Source organism: Pundamilia nyererei, unplaced genomic scaffold (assembly GCF_000239375.1).
Source record: "Pundamilia nyererei isolate P.nyererei 1_Seehausen unplaced genomic scaffold, PunNye1.0 scaffold00034, whole genome shotgun sequence".
Classification (NCBI taxonomy): domain Eukaryota; kingdom Metazoa; phylum Chordata; class Actinopteri; order Cichliformes; family Cichlidae; genus Pundamilia; species Pundamilia nyererei.
The window spans coordinates 29273-50654 of record NW_005187435.1 but is presented as its reverse complement, the minus strand read 5'-3'; the positions used below and the strand labels follow the sequence as shown (position 1 = coordinate 50654).

Below are 21382 nucleotides of genomic sequence, written 5' to 3'. Positions count from 1 at the left end.
GGCCATTTACAGGCGGAGGGGTAAAAATGGTGAGATTAAAAAAAATAAAATGATAATGATAAGATAATATGCCTGAAACCAGAAACAATGGAAAAGAAAATGTTTAGTTAAGTTATACCTTTCATTTTCATTTATTCTTATTTTAATTTGAAGAAGCATATTTATTTATTTGTCCACTTTTATAGCAGGTTTGGTCCTCCATAAGTGGGAGCTGCTGCTTGTATGAACTCATGTTTTCACAGCAGGTAACACCTGCTGTTTACAAAAAACAAAAAACAAACTTACTACAAAATATCTCATCAAAAATATTAATACCCACTAAAATAAACATTTAATCTGAAACTCTGGACGATCTTAAACATTCAGATGAGTTCACTGTCTTTGGCAGCCATCTGCTCTCCATCCTGCTGACTGCTACAATCAGTCCGAGCCAAAAAATTGGCACCAAGAAAGGAGAAATGATCGGTCAGGCATGAATTCTGTCAGGCACGAATTCAGGGCAGTGAGTGCTGAAACACAAAGACTTCATTGCCCACAATCCTCAGCTCTTCAGGGAGGACGTCAGCTTCCTCCGAGCATCCTTGTGCTTCTTGCGGTACTCCTGTGAACACAGACGGGAAAGCCGAAACATGTTTACTGAATAACTTGAGCCACTTTACGTCTTCACTCCTACATAATTATCAGACTTGGCAAAGACATTTTTATGCACCTACAGATTTGACTTGCATGAAGACAAAGAGTTGTGGTTGGTAATGGAACTGTCTGACAGTGCTCATAAATGCTCCCACGAACAACTTCAAAGAAAATGTTGAACTCATAAACAGTATTTTTTTTAAAGCTCTAATATTTTTATCTAAGTTACTCGTCATAGAGAAGAATTTCTCCACAATCTGTCTCTTCAAAACTTTAAAACACATCTTTCTGCTCCAATTCTGTCTTCTTGATTACTTTCATCCATCACGGGCTAGAACTTTGTGAGATCATGCGGTTAGGACGACAGCTGGGTTCGCTGCTCTTGTGGGTTTCTGGGCTGATGCCTTGCCACTGCAGACGTTTCTCACTGCCGCTGTAGCTGGGTTTCAGGATCATTAAGTAGACCACCTGTCAGTGCCTGGTAACCTGTCCAGCATTCATTCTCTCAAGCTATGACAGCTGGGACAGGCTCCAGCACCCCTGCATGCCTGAGCTGGATAAGCACTAAAGAAAATGGATGAATGGACAGACGGGAAGCTTAAGTTTTATTTAGAGAGATCAGGTCTGCTGACACCGAGGCCTCAGCAAGTAATACAGCCAGGTATGAAGTCGAGGAATAAAGGCTTGTTTGCACAAGATGTTCCCGGTGAACAGGCTGTAAGGCCTCTAAGCTCCGTGGCATCACATGTCTGTACAGGGTAGAAGGGTGACGTTAGCACCACAACCTGTGTCTTGTTTACTTTTATTGTCTGAGCCAAAACACAAAGAAGTTGCAATGTGTACCAAATGATTTATACTTAGATGACAGTTAGTAAACCAAACTACTCCAGAAGGTGGGTAAGAGGTGTATAAGTCACAACTCTCTCTAACACTGCCTTACTGATTGGCACTTTAAGGTACTCAATTACCAGTATTAGCAGCAGTGGTTTTAAGGGGAGTGTAGATATGTGCCTTTTTTGGTCTAGATGAGAGATTTTACTGGATTTTTTCTGAAAAACTAAAAAAACCTAGTGTTACAAAAACAGTCTGGCAGTGTAATAAAGTTATGATATGCAATGTATACCACACTCACTGTGAAAGCAAATTGTGGAGCTGTGTTCCTCATTTAAAAAGAAAATAAAAAAAATAATTATTATTATTTTTTTTTTTAAACTGAAGATTTAGCATCTAACAAGGTTGAACTTCTTGACCGGTTTTAGCAGTGTTCATACAAACTCTGTACCTGTCTGAGTGCACTCCTCCTCTCCTCCCACTGCTCCCTCTGCTCCTCCAACTCAGACACACGCCAGAACGACTTGGGACCATCTAAAGGAGAAAACAGTGTTCAGATCACACATCAGAACCTTTATCAATTTAAAAAAAAAAAAAAGGCACCACCAAAATTTTGGAATTTTCCCTTGCCTTGCTTGCGGTTTGACCCGGTTGTTGGTTCCCGTTTTATTAGTTTTTTTCCCTTTTGGTTTTGCAAAAAATTTTCCCCCCCCCCTTTTTGCTTTTCCCGGCCGGCTATAAGATAATTTTCTTTTATTTCCTTTGGAATCACCATCCTACCTGTCAGTCTGTCATCATCAGGGTAAAAGAAGAAGAACTCAGTGTGTGACGGCATCACCACTCTGTAAAAACGCAACAAAAACACACAAAAGCTCAGATCATACTGTATTTTCTTTGTATCGATTCAACACACCTTCAATCTCCTGTCTCCTTTCATAACAATCTCACAGTCATATCCACTTCATGCTTTGATTGGTCAGGTGTGTGAAAGCAGCTGTGTTAATGAACCAAAAATAACTGGCAACAATGCTCTCATCTTTCTCATAAATAGTTCCTAATCAAACACAGATTGTTTTTCGTACTCTGTAGTTTTAGCTGTGGTGTTGCCTTGCTCCTCATCTTCCTCCTGCTCATCCTCTTCCTCCTCTGAGCTGCTGTCATGGAAACGTGGGTCTTGATGCCATGACACCTTTGGAGCTTGAATGGCCTCTACCTTGTAGTCGGCTGTTTAGAGAAAAATGAAAAGATTAAAAACAAACAAACAAACCCAAAAACAACAGCATTCATGTATTTGGAAGCTTAAGATCAGTTCAGGCTCTACCTACCTGTCTCTTTACTTCCTGTCTCTGTGTCATCTCCAAAGAAGGAAAATTTAAATCCACACAAATCCTCTTTTTCCACACTGGGAACAGAGAGCAGCGGGGCTGACTCTTCCTCCTTCTCTTTACGCTCTTCTTCTTCCTCCTTCTGGTCCCAGTTCATCTTCTCTTCTTGTTGATCCGTCTCATCCTTGCTCTGACCGAACACGGTCTTCAGGTCGCCTGACACGTCGTAATAAATCTCTTTAGAAACCTCAGGAAGCTTTTGAGCTTCCTCACGTTTCTTCTTCCTGGCAGCTTTGCTGTGAAGACAACAGATCACAGGTTGAATTTTCTGGTTTCCTGCACATGTGAATGCTAAAAACTTTATTTTATTATTGTAACTTTGCAAAAAGCATATTAAACCATTTATTGACATAAATATTGAGTACCGCAAAAAAACAACAACATTACAAACATTGTTAGAATTCAGGTTTAACAGTAAAACCAGTACAATGATGACACACAGAACCATAGTTATGATTGTGTTGCAGTAGGGTGATGTTTCTGCTCAGCTGCAGGTGGAGAGGATGGGCAGAGTGATTCAGGCAGAGGAGTGAGGGAAGGCTGAGTGACACTTGAGCGTGCCCGAGTTCTTTTTAAGAAGCACACAGCCATTGTGTTGTTTACAGTGTGTGAGCCCAGAAAAATAAAACCCTGATATTCCCTAAATGTAGTCTGTCTGGGTCTGTGCTGAGCTGACTTAAAGTAGTAAAGTCACTGTTATATATTATTTTTACTTAGGTAGTTTCTTGTCAAAGTCTGGCACCTACAATAATAATGATTATCTGATGTATTAAATCCATCTGCTTTGGCAGGGGCGCTGGAGCGTATCTCAGCTGTCTTAGGGCGAGAGGCGGAGTACACCCTGGACAGGTCGCCAGTGTGTCGCAGGGCTTGTATTAAATCCACTGCGGAAAATAATATCCAAACAAATGTACTACTTGCTTGACTGAACAGTGTTTGTCAGAAACATCTTCCTGCTTCTTTTTAAAAAAAAAAAAAAAAAAGAAATTTCCATCCCTTACTACTTTTTCTGATCTAGTTTTGAAGTGTTTAGTGGAAACAAATACCATAGAAAGAGTGTAGAACAGCGGTCCCCAACCTTTTTTGTGCCACAGACCGGTTTATATCCGACAATAGGTGTAGTGGATAAACACAACAAAATAAAACCAGTACCGGTACCCAGAAAAAAGAAGATTTATTCATAACACACGGGAAAAGAAGGAATTAATGATAAAAACGATTTAAAAAAAAGTAAAGATAAAAGCTGATAGAAACCCTGAAAATCATAAATTTCACACCCGAGCATCAACTCTCGCAGCCCGGTACCGGTCCGTGGCCTGGGGGTTGGGGACCGCTGGTGCAGAAGTTTCTACTGGATTTCTTTAAAACAACAAACTACAAAATCCTAGAACTATCCATTATTCTAGATCATCTTAACACAGTGTTAATATAGTTTATTTAGAGAACTTAAGAAAAATAGGTGGAAATTCATGTTTCTGAGCTTGTACCTCTCCTTCTTGACTTCCTCTTTCTTGGTCTCAAATGCAGCATGTTCTTCCTTGCTGGGGTCGTAATGAAGCGCTGACACATCTCTGCAAACACACAGTCACACAGCTTTAAGTTTCTTTATTTTCTCCACAGTGAATATGACTTGTTCCAGTTCAGAAGCTGTGTGAAGCTCACTTGAACTTCTTGGCTTTGCCAGCAGTCTTGCTGCTGCAGTGTTGTTGGCCAAGCACACTCTGCAGAATAGACAGGGTCTTCTTCTTCTCTTCCTCCAAATCCTCATCATCTTCCACCAGGGTTTTCTTTGTCTCTGAATCACAAACACGTAACAAATGATTCTTAGAATCGAAGATAAAGAAGTGTGCATGATGTACAACATAAAGGAGGTTGTGTTACAGCACAACTAAACTGGTAAAACCTTTCTGCTTTCAAACAGAAAATTATCTTGACTGTTTTGTTAATAAAAAAATATTTTATCTATAACATCTGTGTAATTTCAGGCTAGCTAGTGATGCTTTAATAGACTGATGATATTTTCCATATTTCAAAAGGATTTATGCAGCTTCAGAAAATAAAAGCACACCAAGGTCCATAATATCTTATAGGAAGAAATTAATGGTAGTTGTGTTATGCTGTAAATAACCTGGTCCGGAGCACATAAAAAAAAACAAAAACACGGGGTTTCTCCATCTTGATCTACTTTCCTGCATTTACCAGCTACTGTACCTGCATCCACAGTCTCACCTGCGTCCTCCTCTTTAACCTCTTCATCCTCCTCCAGAAAGCGAGAGTCCATCTGGAAACGCTCATCTGTCCCGAAGCGAGACTGCAGCGCCATCAGCTGAGCAAAAAACAACAAACCAATATTTAGTGCGAAGTTTCGAGTTTGCACAAGTCCACGGTTGAGCTAAAACATTATGACCACCTCTGTGCAACAGTGTGGAACTTCTTTTCTCACCTTCTGTCCTGCTTGACCCTCAAACTGAGGCTTGATGTCAAACCTGCTGCCATCCTCCTCATCTTCATCGTCACTGCCGCCAAACAGCTGAGGGCCCGATGACTTCAGACGCATCTGAAACACACAAATGCAAAGTTAAAAAACAGCCCGTTTAGAGCCACATTATCACGATCAGTTAAGATGTCTACTGATAATAACCATCTTTGGTGAAATAAAGGTGGATGAATGCAGCTTTAAATTCTTATATTCCAGTTCAGAGACCTTAGCTCAGCACTCACTCACCTCCGCTTTTACTTTGACACTTTTATTTGCTGTGGCTTCATCACCAGTGGCCTCATCCTCTGATTGGCCGTCCTGGGAGAGTGTCTTCTTTGATGCTAAGACCTCTGAGTCCATCCTCTGCTGATCTCCATCGTCATTACCATCATCTTCTTCATCGTCAGAGCCAAATACGATGTGTTTCCCTGCTCCTGCCACGGGAGCATCCTAATGAAGAAACAGCGTTTTATCATTATCAGTAATTATTATTAATAAATAATACGAATTGTGTCATAAGAAAATCTGAAGCCTTCAGCACACAAAGAGGACTAAAGTTTTATTGAAACTTTGCTGCCTGCTTTTAAAGGTAGTGAGGAATATGTAGATATACTTGACATGTTTTTAGGTTCTTAATATCAGAAAAAAATATATATTTAAAAAAAACAAACAATCAAACCATGAAATTTTACATTAATAATGAAAAATTATAATTCTGTGTTCTGTCCTACAGATTAGTTTGTTTGTTTGTTTTCCAAAGAAACATCAATCAAAAACCCTTCCAAACTTCAAGTACTGCTTTGATTTTATTAACTAGGTTAAAATAATTCCAAACGAATCAGTTTATTACAATAACAATCTTATAAACACGCTGCGCTCTCACCAGGTTGGCTAGTGCTCCCTGGATGAGTTTTTTATGTTCTTCGGTCTCTTTCTGTCGTTGCTGTACAGCAGCCAGCCTCCTCATGTTGGCCTTTCTCTGCCGCTCCTCTTCCTCCTCAACTCCTAATGCCATCCGGGGGAGTGCCAGCTCTTCCTCCTCCTCTTCCTCACTGGTGGAGGTTTCCCTGTTCAAAGCTGCTTTCACACCCCCTTTAGCAGAAATGACCTGCGGCTCATTCTTATCCTTTCCAGATGAGCTGCAGGATGAAGGTGAAGCCTTGCCTGCAGATTTAACATTTACAACAATCTGACTGGAGTTCACCCTCCCCTGCTTCACTTCCTCCTCCTCCTCCTCCTCTTCTTCTTCACTGCTAGACGAAGACTCAGTCTCAGCCTTTTCTGTGTTTACACAAACTTTAGTTGTAACCTTTTTTATAATCTTTCCTTTTTCCTCCTCCTCCTCATCACTCTCATCTTCATCATCACCATCATCACTCTCATCTTCTTCATCATCATCACCATCATCACTCTCATCATCATCATCATCATTCTCATCTTCTTCTTCTTCATCGTCATCCTCTTCTTGCTCACTGCTGTCCGAAATCTTAGTTTCTGCATGATTCTGGTCTCTTACGCTTGTGATGGTTTTGCTGTCTGTTTCTTTGTGAACCAGTTGTGCAGAATCAGAGTTCATCTTCTGTTTTTTAACCTCTCTTCCTCTTCCATCGTCCTCCTCCTCGTCTTCCGATACCTCATTCAATGCTTTTGTGCCCTGGAAGGCAGGCAGTGGTGCTGACGTGACAGCTTGTCTTTTCCTCTTTTTCTTCTTCTGTTCATCCTCGCTGCTGTCGTCCTCCATTATCATGGCGAGGATCTCTTCAGGCGTGGAGCCTTTCTTTGGAGCAGGTTGCTCTGCAGGAAAAGACGGGAAAAGCGTTTCTTGTTCTAGTCCAGCTCCGAGGAAGCTGGGAGCTACAGTCTTTGAGTTCTGCTGGGCCGCCTCAGCTAGCCTCTGCAGGTCAGCCAGGGAGATCTCCAGATGGGTGATATTAGAAAACATGGCTTCATAATCAGAGTCTGAACATGAATCTACCGAGTCTACTTCATCACCCTCATCTTCCTCATCCCTATCTGATTCTGATGAGGACGGCCTTGCGACAGGGAGGTCACGAGTTTTCTTATTTAGCTTCTGTTCACTAGAATCCCTCTTTTGCTGCATGCAGGACGGTTTTCTAGAAGTAAGGTGTTCTTCATCATCTGTTGATCCGTCCTCTTCCTCTTGCTCTCCAGCTTTTCTCTTCTTCTTTGTTTTTCTCTTCTTGTCTGTGTTGTTTCCTGAGAGGTGCTCTGCTGTTGGGGGAGTATGTTTCTCCTGACATTTAGCAGGAGGAGGTTTCCTCGATGCAAAGAGTTCATCTGTGTCAGCAGAGTCGTAGTCATCCTTGTCTTGATCACCTGGAATCACAAAGAGGAAAACCTGCTATTCCAAAGATCAATTTTTTTTCTGGGATGGAGAAAATGACAATGATTCACTTATATTTAATTCTATTATTTTTACTGTAGTGACTTTTGACATAATTTGGTACTGATCAGCGTCACTCAATGAAAGAACATCCCTGATATCATGGTTTGAATAAAGCTAATACCGCACTCTTCCCTAGAAATCTGCATCCACACACGCACTACATAGAATTAGCAGTCAATGTGCCACAAAAATCCACAAATAAAAATCAGGTTACTTGATGTAATCTGTTTAAGAATTTGGCATCTTTTCTGGTCGTCAAAGTACAAATAAAATCATACAAAATGAAACCTGTGGCTTTCATGGTTACTTCAGTACAACAGAATCCTGTGTGAGAAGTCTTTGTTATTGCATTTTTGCACACGTGAACCTACATGTGCATTTGAAAGTAAAATGAATAAGCAGCCATAAAGTTAAACTCATCACTTAGGTAGAATTGTAAACATAAACAATGACAAATTTGAATTTTTAAAATGCGCAAACTGCCTGTTTCAAACACATCTGTTACCTTTGCATGCAGATTTTGCTAAGAAGTCATATCCAACCACTTCCAGATTATCCTCCTCCACCTCCTGCTGCTGTGGTGTAACATGGTAGGTCTGCTGAGCTGCCACCAGCCTGCGGATTCCCTCTTCTGAGTCGGCATCGCTGTCAGTAAAGCGTGTCCACTTCTTCTGTGCCAGTCTGTGGTTGTTTTGTTTTTCAAATCCGTTGGTGAGCTGATGAGCCTCAGTGCGATTGACAGAGTTGACAGGGTGTTCAAATCTAAGGTAAATCAACAAAAGGAAGGGACACTAAATATTCAGAAACTGGTATTCCAAAAACCCAGAAACCATGAATCAGAACGGATTATTGAAAGCTTGCAAAGCTCTAGGAACATCAGGAAATCTGATAGGAACCTTTGAGAATTAAACAAAAATGGAAATATGGAATGTCAGGAACAAGTGTGGACTTCTAACAAGTTCAGAAACCAGGTGGCTTGAAGAACACAATAAATCCATTAGAGGTTTTAGTCATTAAAAAAAAAAAGTTATCTTAACTCCAGAAATAAATATGTCAGAATCACTTGTACCAGCAGATATCCCTCATAATTCCAAAGCTAACACCTGGGCATCCCAGAAATTACAGAAAATGTCCAGGAGGCAAAGTGGATCGAGGAAGGAAAATCTAAAATCCCAGAGGCCCTCGGAGACAGAAACCAACTGAGACCTTGTGGATTAACCAAATCAAACCTGGTTTACTTGAATAGTCTGAAAAGGTCACATGGATACCTGGTTCTGCCAGAAACATTGTCTGTCCGACTCTTCTTGGGTCTCCATGGCTCACATGGGGGGAACTCTCCCCGCCTCTTCTTACTGATTTCATCATCCCCACCCTGGACCTCCCAGGTGAGCTGGGTCACAGGTGTGGCCTCATCAGGGATGGTGTTTCGGTCCAGTTTGCGAATATTGTGGCTGTATTTCGATGGGTCGTACTTCAGGTTTCGAGATTTGCTGCCTTTCTGACTTCTGAGCTGCAAGATGGGGAGGACCCGTCCAAATTTACTGACCACCCAGTCCTGAAACCAGAGGACAGTCAACACCAACCTTAAACCCTTAAAACTAAAATGTAATAATTTATGTTAAGGGGATTCCATTTTTAAAAGAATTGGTTTCCACATTGTGACTACATGACCCCACAAGAGAGCAAGTGCATTCGTTATAATCATGTCTTGAGGGAAAGAGTATGACTAGACCTTGTGTCCTGGGATTTCGGTCCCCGGAACCGCAGCCTTCATGGTGAAGTTGTCCACACCAGCTTTACTCAGTGAGTCCAGAAGCTTCTGTCTCTTGTCCTCAGCTGCAGGCTGTTGGAGACGCTGCTCTGCTGACTCCTGCCGCTCCTGAGCCAGCCTATGACACAGTCAATACAGAGCTTTTAGCTCTCAAGCTAATAGATAGGAATAATTTTCTACAGGTACAGAGATCAAATTTTTAAGATTGGTGAACATAAAATCCAAAATTTTCAAACCAGACAATCAACAGTTGTGAGCCTTGATATTAAAGTCTGAGTTAAAAAAAATCACCCCCCTAATAATTCAATAATAATTTCCACTTTTCTGTTAGTGTTAGATTTACATGGCGAGATCGACGTGGTTGTACCTGTGCAGGAAACTCTCTTTTGCTATTTCAATCTGCAGAGTTCCCCCTTTCCATTTAGACTTGTTTAGCACTGTCAGGCCTGCAGAGGAAACACACCAATCTCATAATGCAACAGTTTTTTTTTAATGTTAGTTTAGAAAGCAGACTGTAGAAAATTTACTCAATGGTGCAAACAACACAAACATAATTCTCACTGAAAGTGTTAACTACATGTTTAGATGAAGGGTTCCTTCAGTTTGGCGGATGAGGCATCCCACTAACAGTGTGAATGAATATTAGTTACATAAGTTAGTTAACCCTGTGAGGTCTAAGTCATCACTGGTGACAACTCCAACCCTATGCTCACAGAATATGTTTGTTTTCTCCAAGGTTTTGGTAAATATAAAACAAACAAAAAATAATTCTCACTGACACACATAAGAAAGTATTTACTTTTCCCCCTCTAAATAGTCATCTGTGCTTCTCTCAATTCTTATTTAGACTTAAATATACTGTAACTACGCTTCTTATTCCTGGTTTTTGTATATATTGCTTTTGTTGTGTTGTATTTGTGTTATGCACCTTGGAGCATAACATACATCCATCCATCCATTTGCTTCCGCTTATCCTTTTCAGGGTTGCGGGTGGCGCTGGAGCCTATCCCAGCTGTCTTAGGGCGAGAGGCAGGGTATACCCTGGACAGGTCGCCAGTGTGTCGCAGGGCTAACACATATACACAGACAACCATTTGTACTCACATTCACTCCCGCATTCACGCCTGTGGACAATTTAGAGTCTCCAATTAACCTAACCCCACTTACTTAGTGGGGATGACAACCCTTAAATCCTAAAACACATGTTTAGAGTTAGAAGTTTGGGGTTGTCACTGATAATGACTTAGACCTCGGGGTTAAATCTGAGGATTTTCAGCGGCAGCTATGGTCACTTACATTTCTTCAGGTCGGGATCTGAAATATTGATGTTGACATAGCCAAAGGTTTTAAAGGGAACACCTGCAGGAGGAACAATAAGATTATCAAGATGTAAGAATTCATAATGAACAAAACATAATGATCATAAATCTATTTTCGATTATGCTTTTTCTGATTAATTTTTATTGTCCCTGACCAAAAAAATAAAAAAGTAAACTAAACTTTCACAGTTGTATTGAAAATCTTTTTAATGTTCAGAGCAGCCCTGACATCTTGTATTTAAGCATCACTTGTAAATAAAGTTGTATAATTTGTGGAGTGTGAGAACAACAGCTAAAGATTTTTTCAATGCAAATTAGATGTAAATAAGTTCAAACTTTAAGTATGTTTTCTTGTTTTAAATAGAAATGCACAGTAAAATAAGAAAATGCTTTAGAGTTTAGTTTTCTTTGGATTTTAACTTTTAACAAATAAAGTTATACATAAATGAATGCTGCTGGTTCGTTAATATCAGATGCCTTCCAATACAACAATTGTACAAGTACCTGATAGTGACAGTGCTGAATGTGAAAGGTGATTTCAATAAAATTAGATAAACAGAATTTAAACATCGTTACTGTCACCATTCTGGCTGTCAAAGTGTGTCAGTGTATACTGGATTCCTCACCCTCTGGGTCTTTCCTGGTCCGGAGCTCCACATCCTCAACGGCTCCAAACTTTCCAAATCGATCCTTCAGATCCTTCTCAGTGACCGTGTGGCTTAACCCACCGACGTACAGTCGTCGCATTGCTGTGACTGTAAGTATAAGGTGGCTACACTTTAAAAAGCTTTGTAAATTGATGTTCAGCTGATCTACCAGGCATAGTAAGTACACTATCACTACCTCGCATATTTTACACATTTATAAATACTGCATACATAACCATTTGTAAAACATGCAGGAAAGTCATACAAAAAATAGATTCATATTCAAACAAAAAGCGAAAAGCAAAATGCTTCTCATAAATCTACAGATACTCTCACTGCTCGCATGAAAGATCAGGCCAGATGAGATCTGCTCGTCTGTACGGTTCTGAATTGTGTTTTACTGTTTCTAATATTGTGTCCACTCCATTGCACTGCACATTGTGCTTCTCAGTATAATACAGCACAATCCAACGAAATTACAAACCAAAGACTTCATAATAACTTTAAAGCTGAAACACCTTTTAAAGCAGCGTCCAAAATGAATAAACTTAAGAGGACTGGACTGAGAGCAGAGCCTCAGGTTTTAGCTGTAAGCAACTGAGTGGATCCAGTAAATCCATTTCAGCCTGGAGGAACTCCAGACATAGAGCATAACATAAATCATAGAGCGTCTACTACATATGTGATCTCTAAGTGAGTCGATTTATAACTACTCTTATTTGTTATCGCGAGCATTTTTACATAAAAAGTCCGAAAAGCTACAAATGTTTACCTCACATGTATCCAGCTGGTGTTACCACAATTTCTGTCCGGAGCTGAGGTCCTGCAGATAAATCCGTCCGTAACATTTTTCTCGGGAACCACCCAAATGTTCCGTAGACTCAACGGTGGTTTAAAAATGAATAAATAAACGAACTCGCTGCTAAGGGATGCCGGTACATTTTTTAATTATAAAAGTGTTTACTTAAGAAAGCTAATTAACATATAATTGTTATATTCCATTTTATTGATAAAGGAGAAAAAATAATACACACTAGGTACAGCTGCGGATTTCCATTATTTCTACGTGGGGTGAAGGAGTCACCCAAATTCCTGGTGGGCTATGATTTTGTGGCTCATTTGCGATGATAAAACACTTATATGTACTTTAAAATGCAAACATGTATACAACAGTAGTATTTGTTTTAACAGAGCCATAGTGCTGGCGTGACTGTTATTCAAGGAGGCAATTTCTTCCCCCCTCGGATTTTAGAAAAGTGGTAGAATCCAGAGGGCGCGAGTTTCCGAAGTGCTCGGTTCCATCTGCTAAGAAACGGAAAACAAACAGGTAAATACAGATAATCATTACTTAATAATGGCAGAACTCTTTTATATCAGCTACTGACATAGAACTGTGAATTGTTAAAAACACTTCTTCTTCACAACGGAAACAGCTGTGGAAAGTTAGCTCGAAAGTTTGTCTGTTGTTGTTAACGTTGTTGTTATTTTTATAGTGTCTCGTTAGCCGGGATTTACTGGTTCAGCTAATGAAAGCGTAACCACTTTGACACCTTTTTTCTTAACTGGTGCGTTTATAGTTTAAAACTCTCGAAAAAGCACCTCTTCAGTGGTGCTGTGTTCACTTTTCACCGTTTCAGTAAATTCGTCTGACTAAAGTTACTTGAAAGGGAGAGGATAAAATAAGGAGTTTCACCAGTGTCAAATAAAGAGAGATTAATTTTGAATTCAAATGCAAAGCTACCCTATTAGTCCAAGCGTCATGGATTCCTATCAGCACCCATGACGAGAGAGTTAAGAGAAGGAAAGTAGGGTTGTTTGTGGTAAAACAGTGATTTTCTGTTAGAGTCAAAACCATTTCTTTATTGCATCCAATAATTAGTATAAAATTATTGGTTGATTAGATTATTAACTGATATTAAATGAAAATTAGCAATGTCTGTAATATAATGAAGTTGATCCAACTTTTCAGATTGAAAATATATAATTCCTCTAAGTACAATTTTTTTTCTTTCTTTTCTTTTCCTGTAGATTTGTGGTTTTAATCTGTAAATTTCAAATTGATACTTTTTTATAAGTTATAAAGTTGTGCTGGCAAACTAATATGCGTGTCTTTGTTTTAACTAAATCATTTGATTTTTATCCTTCAAGATGGAGAAGATGAGTGATGAGAACACCGAGGAGGTGAAGGTGCTTGAGTCTGAGATAGAGCGTCTTCAAGCTGAAGTTGAATCGCTGCAGCACCAACAACAGGAAATCAATAAGGACATAACGTTCCACTACAGCCAACAAATGGAAAATGCTCTGTGAGTTTAATTTTTGTTTTGCATTTTGCGAAATCTGTCTACAGCTTTTCATCATAAATTATTTGGCTTCACAGAGTGTTCATGTGCGGGCAGAGACAAGAAGGAGGGAAGGAGATGGTGATGTCCAGACTCAAAGAGGAGCTGGAGGAGCTGGAGGAGGATATGAAACTGCAGACAGAAATTAATGGCATCACTTTGAACAGCTGCACCACAAAGACTCTACAAAACAGTAAGAGCAGGGTCTCAAACCACAGTCTTCACTGCCATCTGACCTGTTATGTATTAAATAGAGGATTAAGATTCCATCAGAATATAAATCTGATGCATCTTAATTATTTATGTCATTTAGTGTTTTAATTTGTTCCCTGTGTAGTTTAGTATATAATGTATTTTTATTTTATTTTTTGTTGTTTGATTTGTTTTTGTTTGTATTTTTGTTTGTTTTTTCCCATTATCTGCAAGGTTTTGATGAGCTAAACAATATTCATTTGGTTTGTGCCTGCATGATTGACACTGATCAAAAACTTATATGTGACTGTATGCCAAAAAAGACAGGCTTCTACCATGAATGTAAATAATACATGAACAACATTCTTTTGTAACACAATGCACTGTAGGCTTTAAGGTCCCTTTAGTGGATTTTGGTATGAAATGATAGATCTAAAAATAATTGCATTTGTGTATGTTAGGTGGCAGAAAGCTGGTTCAGCAGCTCTCTTTGTCGGGTAACTGCTCTGAACTGGTCTTCCAGGTCGAGTTTCAGCTTTCCGAGATCAAGGTGAGTTGTTATATTTCCTTCCGTTTTTGTTTATGGATTGTAGTTTTCCTCCGGTCTGAAACTGTTCATTGAACTCTTGCTTTGATTTTTGCAAGTACTTTTCAGCTTATTTTATCTTGTGTCCATATTTCTAACCCATCTAGTGTCTGATTTTCTGTTTTTTAACCTATTATTATTATTATTATTATTATTATTATTATTATTATTATTATTATTATTGTGTAACCATATATGTAGCTGTCACTGTGACCCAGACTTGGTGTTTAAGTCCAGTTGAGTCTGCATGTTGTAGATATGTTGGCTCAGATACTCAAAATCTCAGTCTTAATAAAACTTATTATTTTAAAAATTAACTAAAATCGTGGCTTTAGCTTGGGACTGTATCGATTATTAGTTGTTATTGTTATAGGCTATTATTATTATTAGTATTCACATGTATCTCTACTTGTCTTATGCACAATCTGTTTAAGGTTTTGATCATACAAAGACTGGTGTTGCCTTAATCTTACTCCACTTTAATTTGCGACAGATGAAATTTGTTTCAATCTTTAACTAAAGTAGAAAATAAGGTATATAAACATTCTCAGAGACAAAAACCATACTGAATTCTTTCTGGAGTGCTGTGTCCAGCCAGCAGAGGGTGACAAAGCCATGTGCCTTAGTGTTTCACTGATGAGTGGTGTTGTTTTACAATTCTTGTGATGATGTCTGATATTCAGTAACAATAATAAAACTATGATTATGATATTCACCAGTAGCTTACTTGGGAAATGTTAACATGTTTTAAAAGGCTGCAGGTGCCTGAACACAGTATCCTCCTAAATGATTTGTAACTTGCAAAAATGGCTAAATCAGGTGTATATTTATTTTCAAAATTGTGAACGTAACCGAACACACGAGGACAACTTTCAGCACTTGGAGCTCTTTCAGGCTACATTTGTATCTGTAACAAAAAAGTTCTGAAGTTTTATATCCTACCTCATATCTAGGTGTGTTAGAATCCCGTTTTTGACTGTCACATAAAAAAAAGACAATTCAACATCAGCTAATAGTGTAAATGTAAAGTTAACAGTAATTTAAAATTTATTGTGCAGTATAATGACCAATAAACCAGCTTCATGTTGGTCCAGAAGTCTTCTGGTTTTAATTTTAGCTCATTTGGCCACCAGTGAAGCTGGGCTTTAGGGATAATGTATATAAGCTGTTTCGTGAAGTCATTTAAGATGCAGATTTTACCCATACCTTTTGACACAAGTAACTCGGTAAAGAGACATAAGTAACTCAGTAAAGACTTTAATTGTTTGTTTTCTGGTTTTAATTCTAGCTGCACTGACTATTAGAGCAAGCAGATGGTTTTATTTAAAGCTTTTCTCCTGCATGGCTCACAAAATGTTATTAAAATTACAATTAGCCAAAGGGTTTTAACTTGTTTTAATGAGAATAGTACTTGTTTTGTTGATTTGAAACCATCTCTTCTTACCCTTAATTGTAGTTTAATGTTTACTGACCTTTTTATTGCACCTTAATGTGGACTAGCACAACTTCCAGTAACCTTAAATTGTTTTGTTTGTTGTAACACATTGAAACCAATCATGAGCGTATCTCCATATATATATATATATATATATATGTGTATATATATATATGTGTATATATATATATGTGTATATATATATGTATATATATATATGTATATATATATATATATATATAAATAAAAACACCTTTTTCATTAACACAGAGAAAGAGCTGTTTAGTCGAAGCCAAGTTCAGCATGAAGGCTGGTGGGGTGGGGTGAAATGGCTAGCCTAACTCTGTAAAACATTTAGAAATTTACCAAAGGTTAGATAAAAAGCAAGGTTTTCTTGTATATTTAGTTAAAATACAAACAGGTGAGTAAAAATAATACACATTATGGATTGTGAATGCTCTGAACTATTTCTTTAGAGCATCAACTGGGCCCTTGACTTTTCCTGAAAATATTTTCCCCAATTTAATAAGGCTAAATGATCAGTTTTGTTTTGCTTCTCACATTCAGGGAACTGAAAAACAGGCTTAATTTGTTAAGCTATTATGTGTCACCACTCATCTGCCCATTGTTTATTACCCACATTTTGCTCCTGATCACATTAACCATGATGAAAAGATATGGTGAAAGTGTAGCTTAGAAACTTTACTGATTATATATCAGTTATATAATACAATATATATAGTCCAGACACTGAACTGTAAATGCTTACTCAGCTGTTTGAATCTGTAAGAGAAATGAAACCAGTTTAACTCAAGAATAATTATATAATAGAGATTAAAATTCAAGAGGAAATTTGAGTTCAGTCACTTCTGTTGTATTGTTTTGCTTTGCTTTTGTGAGTTCTTATAATTGGATAATAGTGAAATCCAAAGGGCCATGCATGACATGTCAGCGTGACATTCTCTTAATCTGACAAAGTATTTAAAGCAGAGCAACACAGATGGGTGAAACTGGTCACTGTAAATAAAGTGACTCATTGTGCTATAACTGAATAATGGATTGTGTGTTATTTCCTGCAGGACAGTGAGAGATCAAAGAGGACCATCGGTGATCTGAATGTGGTGCTCGATTCAAGTGACCTGCAAAACTTCAGCAGCTTCTTGTCAAGGTGAATGAATTAACAGTTAACCTGTGTTCTAAAGAACTGTACTCAAAAGCAGAGCTGTTCACTTCAGGAAGAGCAAAACATGAAGAATCATTTAAATATTGAGTAAGTGGCATGTTTTTGGACAGACATTTCTTAAAGACATTTATAGTGTTCCACCTGGTTGGTCACATAGAAAGTGACAGAAAAAGTAATGTAATGGATGAAAAATTAGGTCTAAATAGACAAATACACATGTTCCTTAACTTCCATATCTTTGGCCAATTACTGTGGTCAGTTTCTCATTTATTTACACTCTGTCTGTCTGTCTGGTCCAGCTCCACATGTTTAATATTGGTTGTTATCCCTGTCAGAATGAAGCTGCCTGTATAATTTAACTGAAGTGCTTATTAAAGTAGATGAAATTGTCACACAGCAAACATCTCTCTTCAGGCCGAACCTTCTCACTCACACTTACTCATTCTTGGTCTCACAAATGGCAAGCCTTTCCAAAGACAAACGGCACAGGTGTTACTCATTACATTTATAAAGGCTGGATTCCTTCTAGGTGTGTTGCATACTGGCACAAACACCTGTAAATGGAGCAGAGCCATCTATAATATTAATTACACCCACTCTTTTCCTGCTGTGACTGTCCAATGTATCTGAGCTGAATCTGGTCTTATTATAGGTTTACTCAGTGATGCTTGGAGCTTTAGTCACCGTTTTTCCCCAGCAGGTGCTTTTTACACAGCAAGAAAAAAATGTTAATTGCTATCAAACCCACTGGGTTGCAAATTATATTTCTGTCTAGAATCCCCATTTAACCTTTAATAAGGTTTCTTTTTGTCTTTAAGTAATGTTCCACCCTTATTGTCTTCTACCAGCTGAGAAGTTCAGGTTTATATTGTAGGGTAAAGACCCAACAATATTAGAGGGAACACCCTAAGAATCCCACTGTCACGAAGTGCTTCCCTGATGGTAAAGGAGAAACCTTTTAACAGGAAGAAACGTCCAGCAGAACCGGGCTCAGGGAGGGCCATCCATCTGCCATGAGGGGAAAGAAAAGAGAGCCGAGGGAGAGAGTCAGAGTTTAATCATTACTAATGCTGGTTTAAACCTCTAAATGCAATAGTGATGATTAAACACATGGAAAGAAAATTGTTGAGTGAAGAAGAAATACTCAGTGCATCATTGGAAGCACCCAGCAACCAAAATCTATTGCAACATAACTAAGAGATGGTCTTGGGTTATCTGGTCTAACCCTTACTGTAAGCTTTATCATAAAAGAAAGTTTTAACCTAATCTTAAAAGTATACATAGTGTCTCTCTCAAATCCAAACTGGGAGCTGGTTCCACAGGAAATGGACCTGATACCTGAAAGCTCTGCCTCCCAGTCTACTTTTAGAAACTCTAGGAACCACAAGTAAACCTGTAGTCTGAAGCTAAGTGCTTTTTTGGAATAATCCAATACTGTTAATATATGACAGGGCTTGATCATGCAGAATTTAAGTTCAGGATTTAACAGTAGGCCAGTGAAGAGAAGCTAATATGGACTGTGGAAAAGGTTTGACACCATGGTCTAGTGAAACTTTTGGTTTTGCTTGTGTGTTTAACAAGAGAAGTGCATGTTTCTTTAAAAACTATAGCTAGTAAGTAAATGACAAGTTATTAACAGTGCCTACGCACATATTTGTGCGTAAATCAAGCGCATGAACAAATCAGGATTTATTGTATTGTATTGTATCTTTATTTGTTTCAGACATATAAAACAAAAAACAATATATACACACTACATATATTTTCATTTACAGATACGTATATGTATATATATGTATATGTACACACACACACGTATGTGTTCAGATAAACATTATTAGTATGTTCATGCCTGAGTTTGTTTGTACTCTAACACTCAAACAAATTTAGAGGGTTTTTGTGGCCAGGCAGGTGGTTGTGGTTCACATATCTCACTGTTTCAGTCTGCAAATACCAAAGTGCCCTTAAGCAAGATACAGAACTCAGAATTGCTTCCCATGCATTCATCAGAGTGTGAATGTTGTGTGGGTGAATGAGACGTGGTATATAAAGTGCTTTAAGTACACAGTAAAGTAGAAAAAGAGTAGAAAAGTGTTATAGAACCAGTCCGATTGCCATTTACCACAAATGATGGCTTGGCTCTGTTAGGAAATTTAAAACACAAGTCTTTAAAATGAGTACAATATACAATATTCAATCAATATAAATTTTTTTTTTAAAGTACTACTAATAGTAATATTAAATATTTTTATTATTATATCTTATTATTTATTAGATTATTGATTGTTTTCCTAAACACCATAAGCCACCATATGTACAGAATTGCAATCAAATAAATAAAAAATATAATTGCATGTAAGCAAAACAAAATCGTAAATGTAGTCACAAGGTAGTTTTTAACCTTGTGATTTAAACCAATTCCACCACTTTCTCTACTTCATCTTGAAGGAAACGGGTATGCAGATATTCGTTTATACACAAGTTGGTAAGAACAAATAGGCTGGTGCACACATTTCATAAATCCAACGGTAAATGTATTTTGTGCTGGATAAGTACATTCCCACAAATACTATTTATTTCTATTTCTTCATTTCTTTTTTTAATTCCATTGAATCTCCTGCTGTGCTCTGAGTGAACTAGATTATTGTTGCATGCACCAAAGTGGTGCATTTTAATGGAGGAAAAGGTTAGGAGACCCTACCCCCTAATAACTAGTGTTGCCCCCTTTGGCTGATATAACTTCAGCGAGACGCCTTTTGTAGCCTTTTACCAGTCTCTGACATCAATCAGAAGAAAGTTTGCCCCACTCCTCAACACAGAATTCTCTCAGCTGTGTGATGTTTGAGGGTTTTCTTGCATGTACAGCCCGTTTCAAGTCACCCCACAGCATCTCAATAGGATTAAGATCAGGGCTTTGACTTGGCCATTCCAGGACTATGGATGTCTACTGTTCTGGTGTCCAAATAATTCAATTTTAGACTCATCTGTTCAAAGAACATTATTCCAGAAGTCATGGTCTTTGTCTACGTTCGCTCTGGTAAACTTCAGTCTGGCCTTAATGTTTCTCTTAGAGAGCCAAGGTTTCCTCCTTGCACACCTCCCATGAAAGTCAAACTTGTGTTTTTCTGATAGTAGGGTGATGCACTTTCACATCAGTAGCCAGAGCCTGCTGTAGTTCCCATGATGACATTTTAGGATTTTGGATGACTTCTTTGAGCATCTTGTGATCTGCTCTTGGAGAGAATTTGCTTAGACGACCAGACCTGAGCATGGTGGCAGTTGTTTCGAATGTCCTCCACTTGTAAACAATTGATGGTGGTGGAATGGCTGATGTCGAATTCTTTTGAGATCTTTTTAAATCCCTTACCAGACTCATAAGCAGTCACAGTCTTCTTTCTGAGGGCATCAGACAGCTCTTTATATCTCACCATGGCGTTCACTTCAACACTTCAACAGTCAGGAGCACACCAAACTAAATAGGGCAAGGCTCCTTTAAAATCCTGGTTAATGATGTACTGATCATGTGCACCTGACAAGATACACCCGTGTGTGTGATTTTAACCATTTTAAGTGGGATAATAAGTGGGGGTGTCCTAATTTATTCCTCACCAGAAATTGCATTCTTTTAAATTACATTTCACATAAGGTTTTAGAAAGGCTTTTCTTATTTTTTAATTGTTTAGTTATATTATTTGGATCCCTCAGTATCATTAAAATTGATATTAAATATCCACATCTCCAAATATATTTTAAGTATACAGGCTTTCAAAGGGTGTCCTCATTTTCTCACATGACTGTATATTATAGTATTTTGCTGTGCAGACGAGCAGTTTTCTGCTGTAAAATCAAACTGATGTTTTCTTTGTTTGTGGATTATAGACTAAACGTGGTTTTTATATACCCAGGTGCATTTTCTGTCCCTATGACCGCAATCTGCCAGAAAGCGCCTGGTCTGTCAGTGAATCAGCAGCAAAGAGCAGAAGTCTGATATCTGAGGCCAGACCACATCTGGATTGTGTGGCCCAGTCTGAAGAATTTGGCAAACAACAGATGGAAAAATACTTGAGATAATGATTCAAGACACTGGTGCCTTGTCAGAAACTCTCTCTCTCTGTGTGTGTGTGTGTGTGTGTGTGTGTGTGTGTGTGTGTGTGTGTGTGTGTGTGTGTGTGTGT

General features: G+C 38.4%; 2 protein-coding genes across 2 annotated transcripts; one reads left to right on the top strand and one right to left on the bottom strand.

The window, feature by feature from the left end:
• Positions 1–286: 286 nt before the first annotated feature.
• Positions 287–12299, bottom strand: nol8 (nucleolar protein 8). Its single transcript, XM_013909970.1, has 19 exons — positions 12245–12299; positions 11452–11580; positions 10803–10865; positions 9874–9952; positions 9468–9624; positions 9004–9290; positions 8241–8497; positions 6706–7665; positions 6212–6492; positions 5575–5778; positions 5293–5406; positions 5079–5175; positions 4512–4644; positions 4337–4420; positions 2790–3085; positions 2547–2688; positions 2245–2306; positions 1916–1998; positions 287–601 (listed from the first exon to the last, which is right to left on the bottom strand). The coding sequence occupies exons 2-19, from the start codon at positions 11570–11572 to the stop codon at positions 542–544; spliced, it is 3480 nt and encodes a 1159-aa protein (XP_013765424.1). The 5' UTR covers positions 11573–11580; positions 12245–12299; the 3' UTR covers positions 287–541.
• Positions 12300–12720: 421 nt separating this feature from the next.
• On the top strand, positions 12721–21293 carry cenpp (centromere protein P). The gene is made up of 6 exons (XM_005729633.2): positions 12721–12799; positions 13621–13775; positions 13850–14004; positions 14465–14553; positions 17104–17192; positions 21113–21293. Exons 2-6 carry the CDS (start codon positions 13621–13623, stop codon positions 21276–21278), a joined length of 654 nt encoding a protein of 217 aa, XP_005729690.1. The 5' UTR covers positions 12721–12799; the 3' UTR covers positions 21279–21293.
• Positions 21294–21382: the final 89 nt, after the last annotated feature.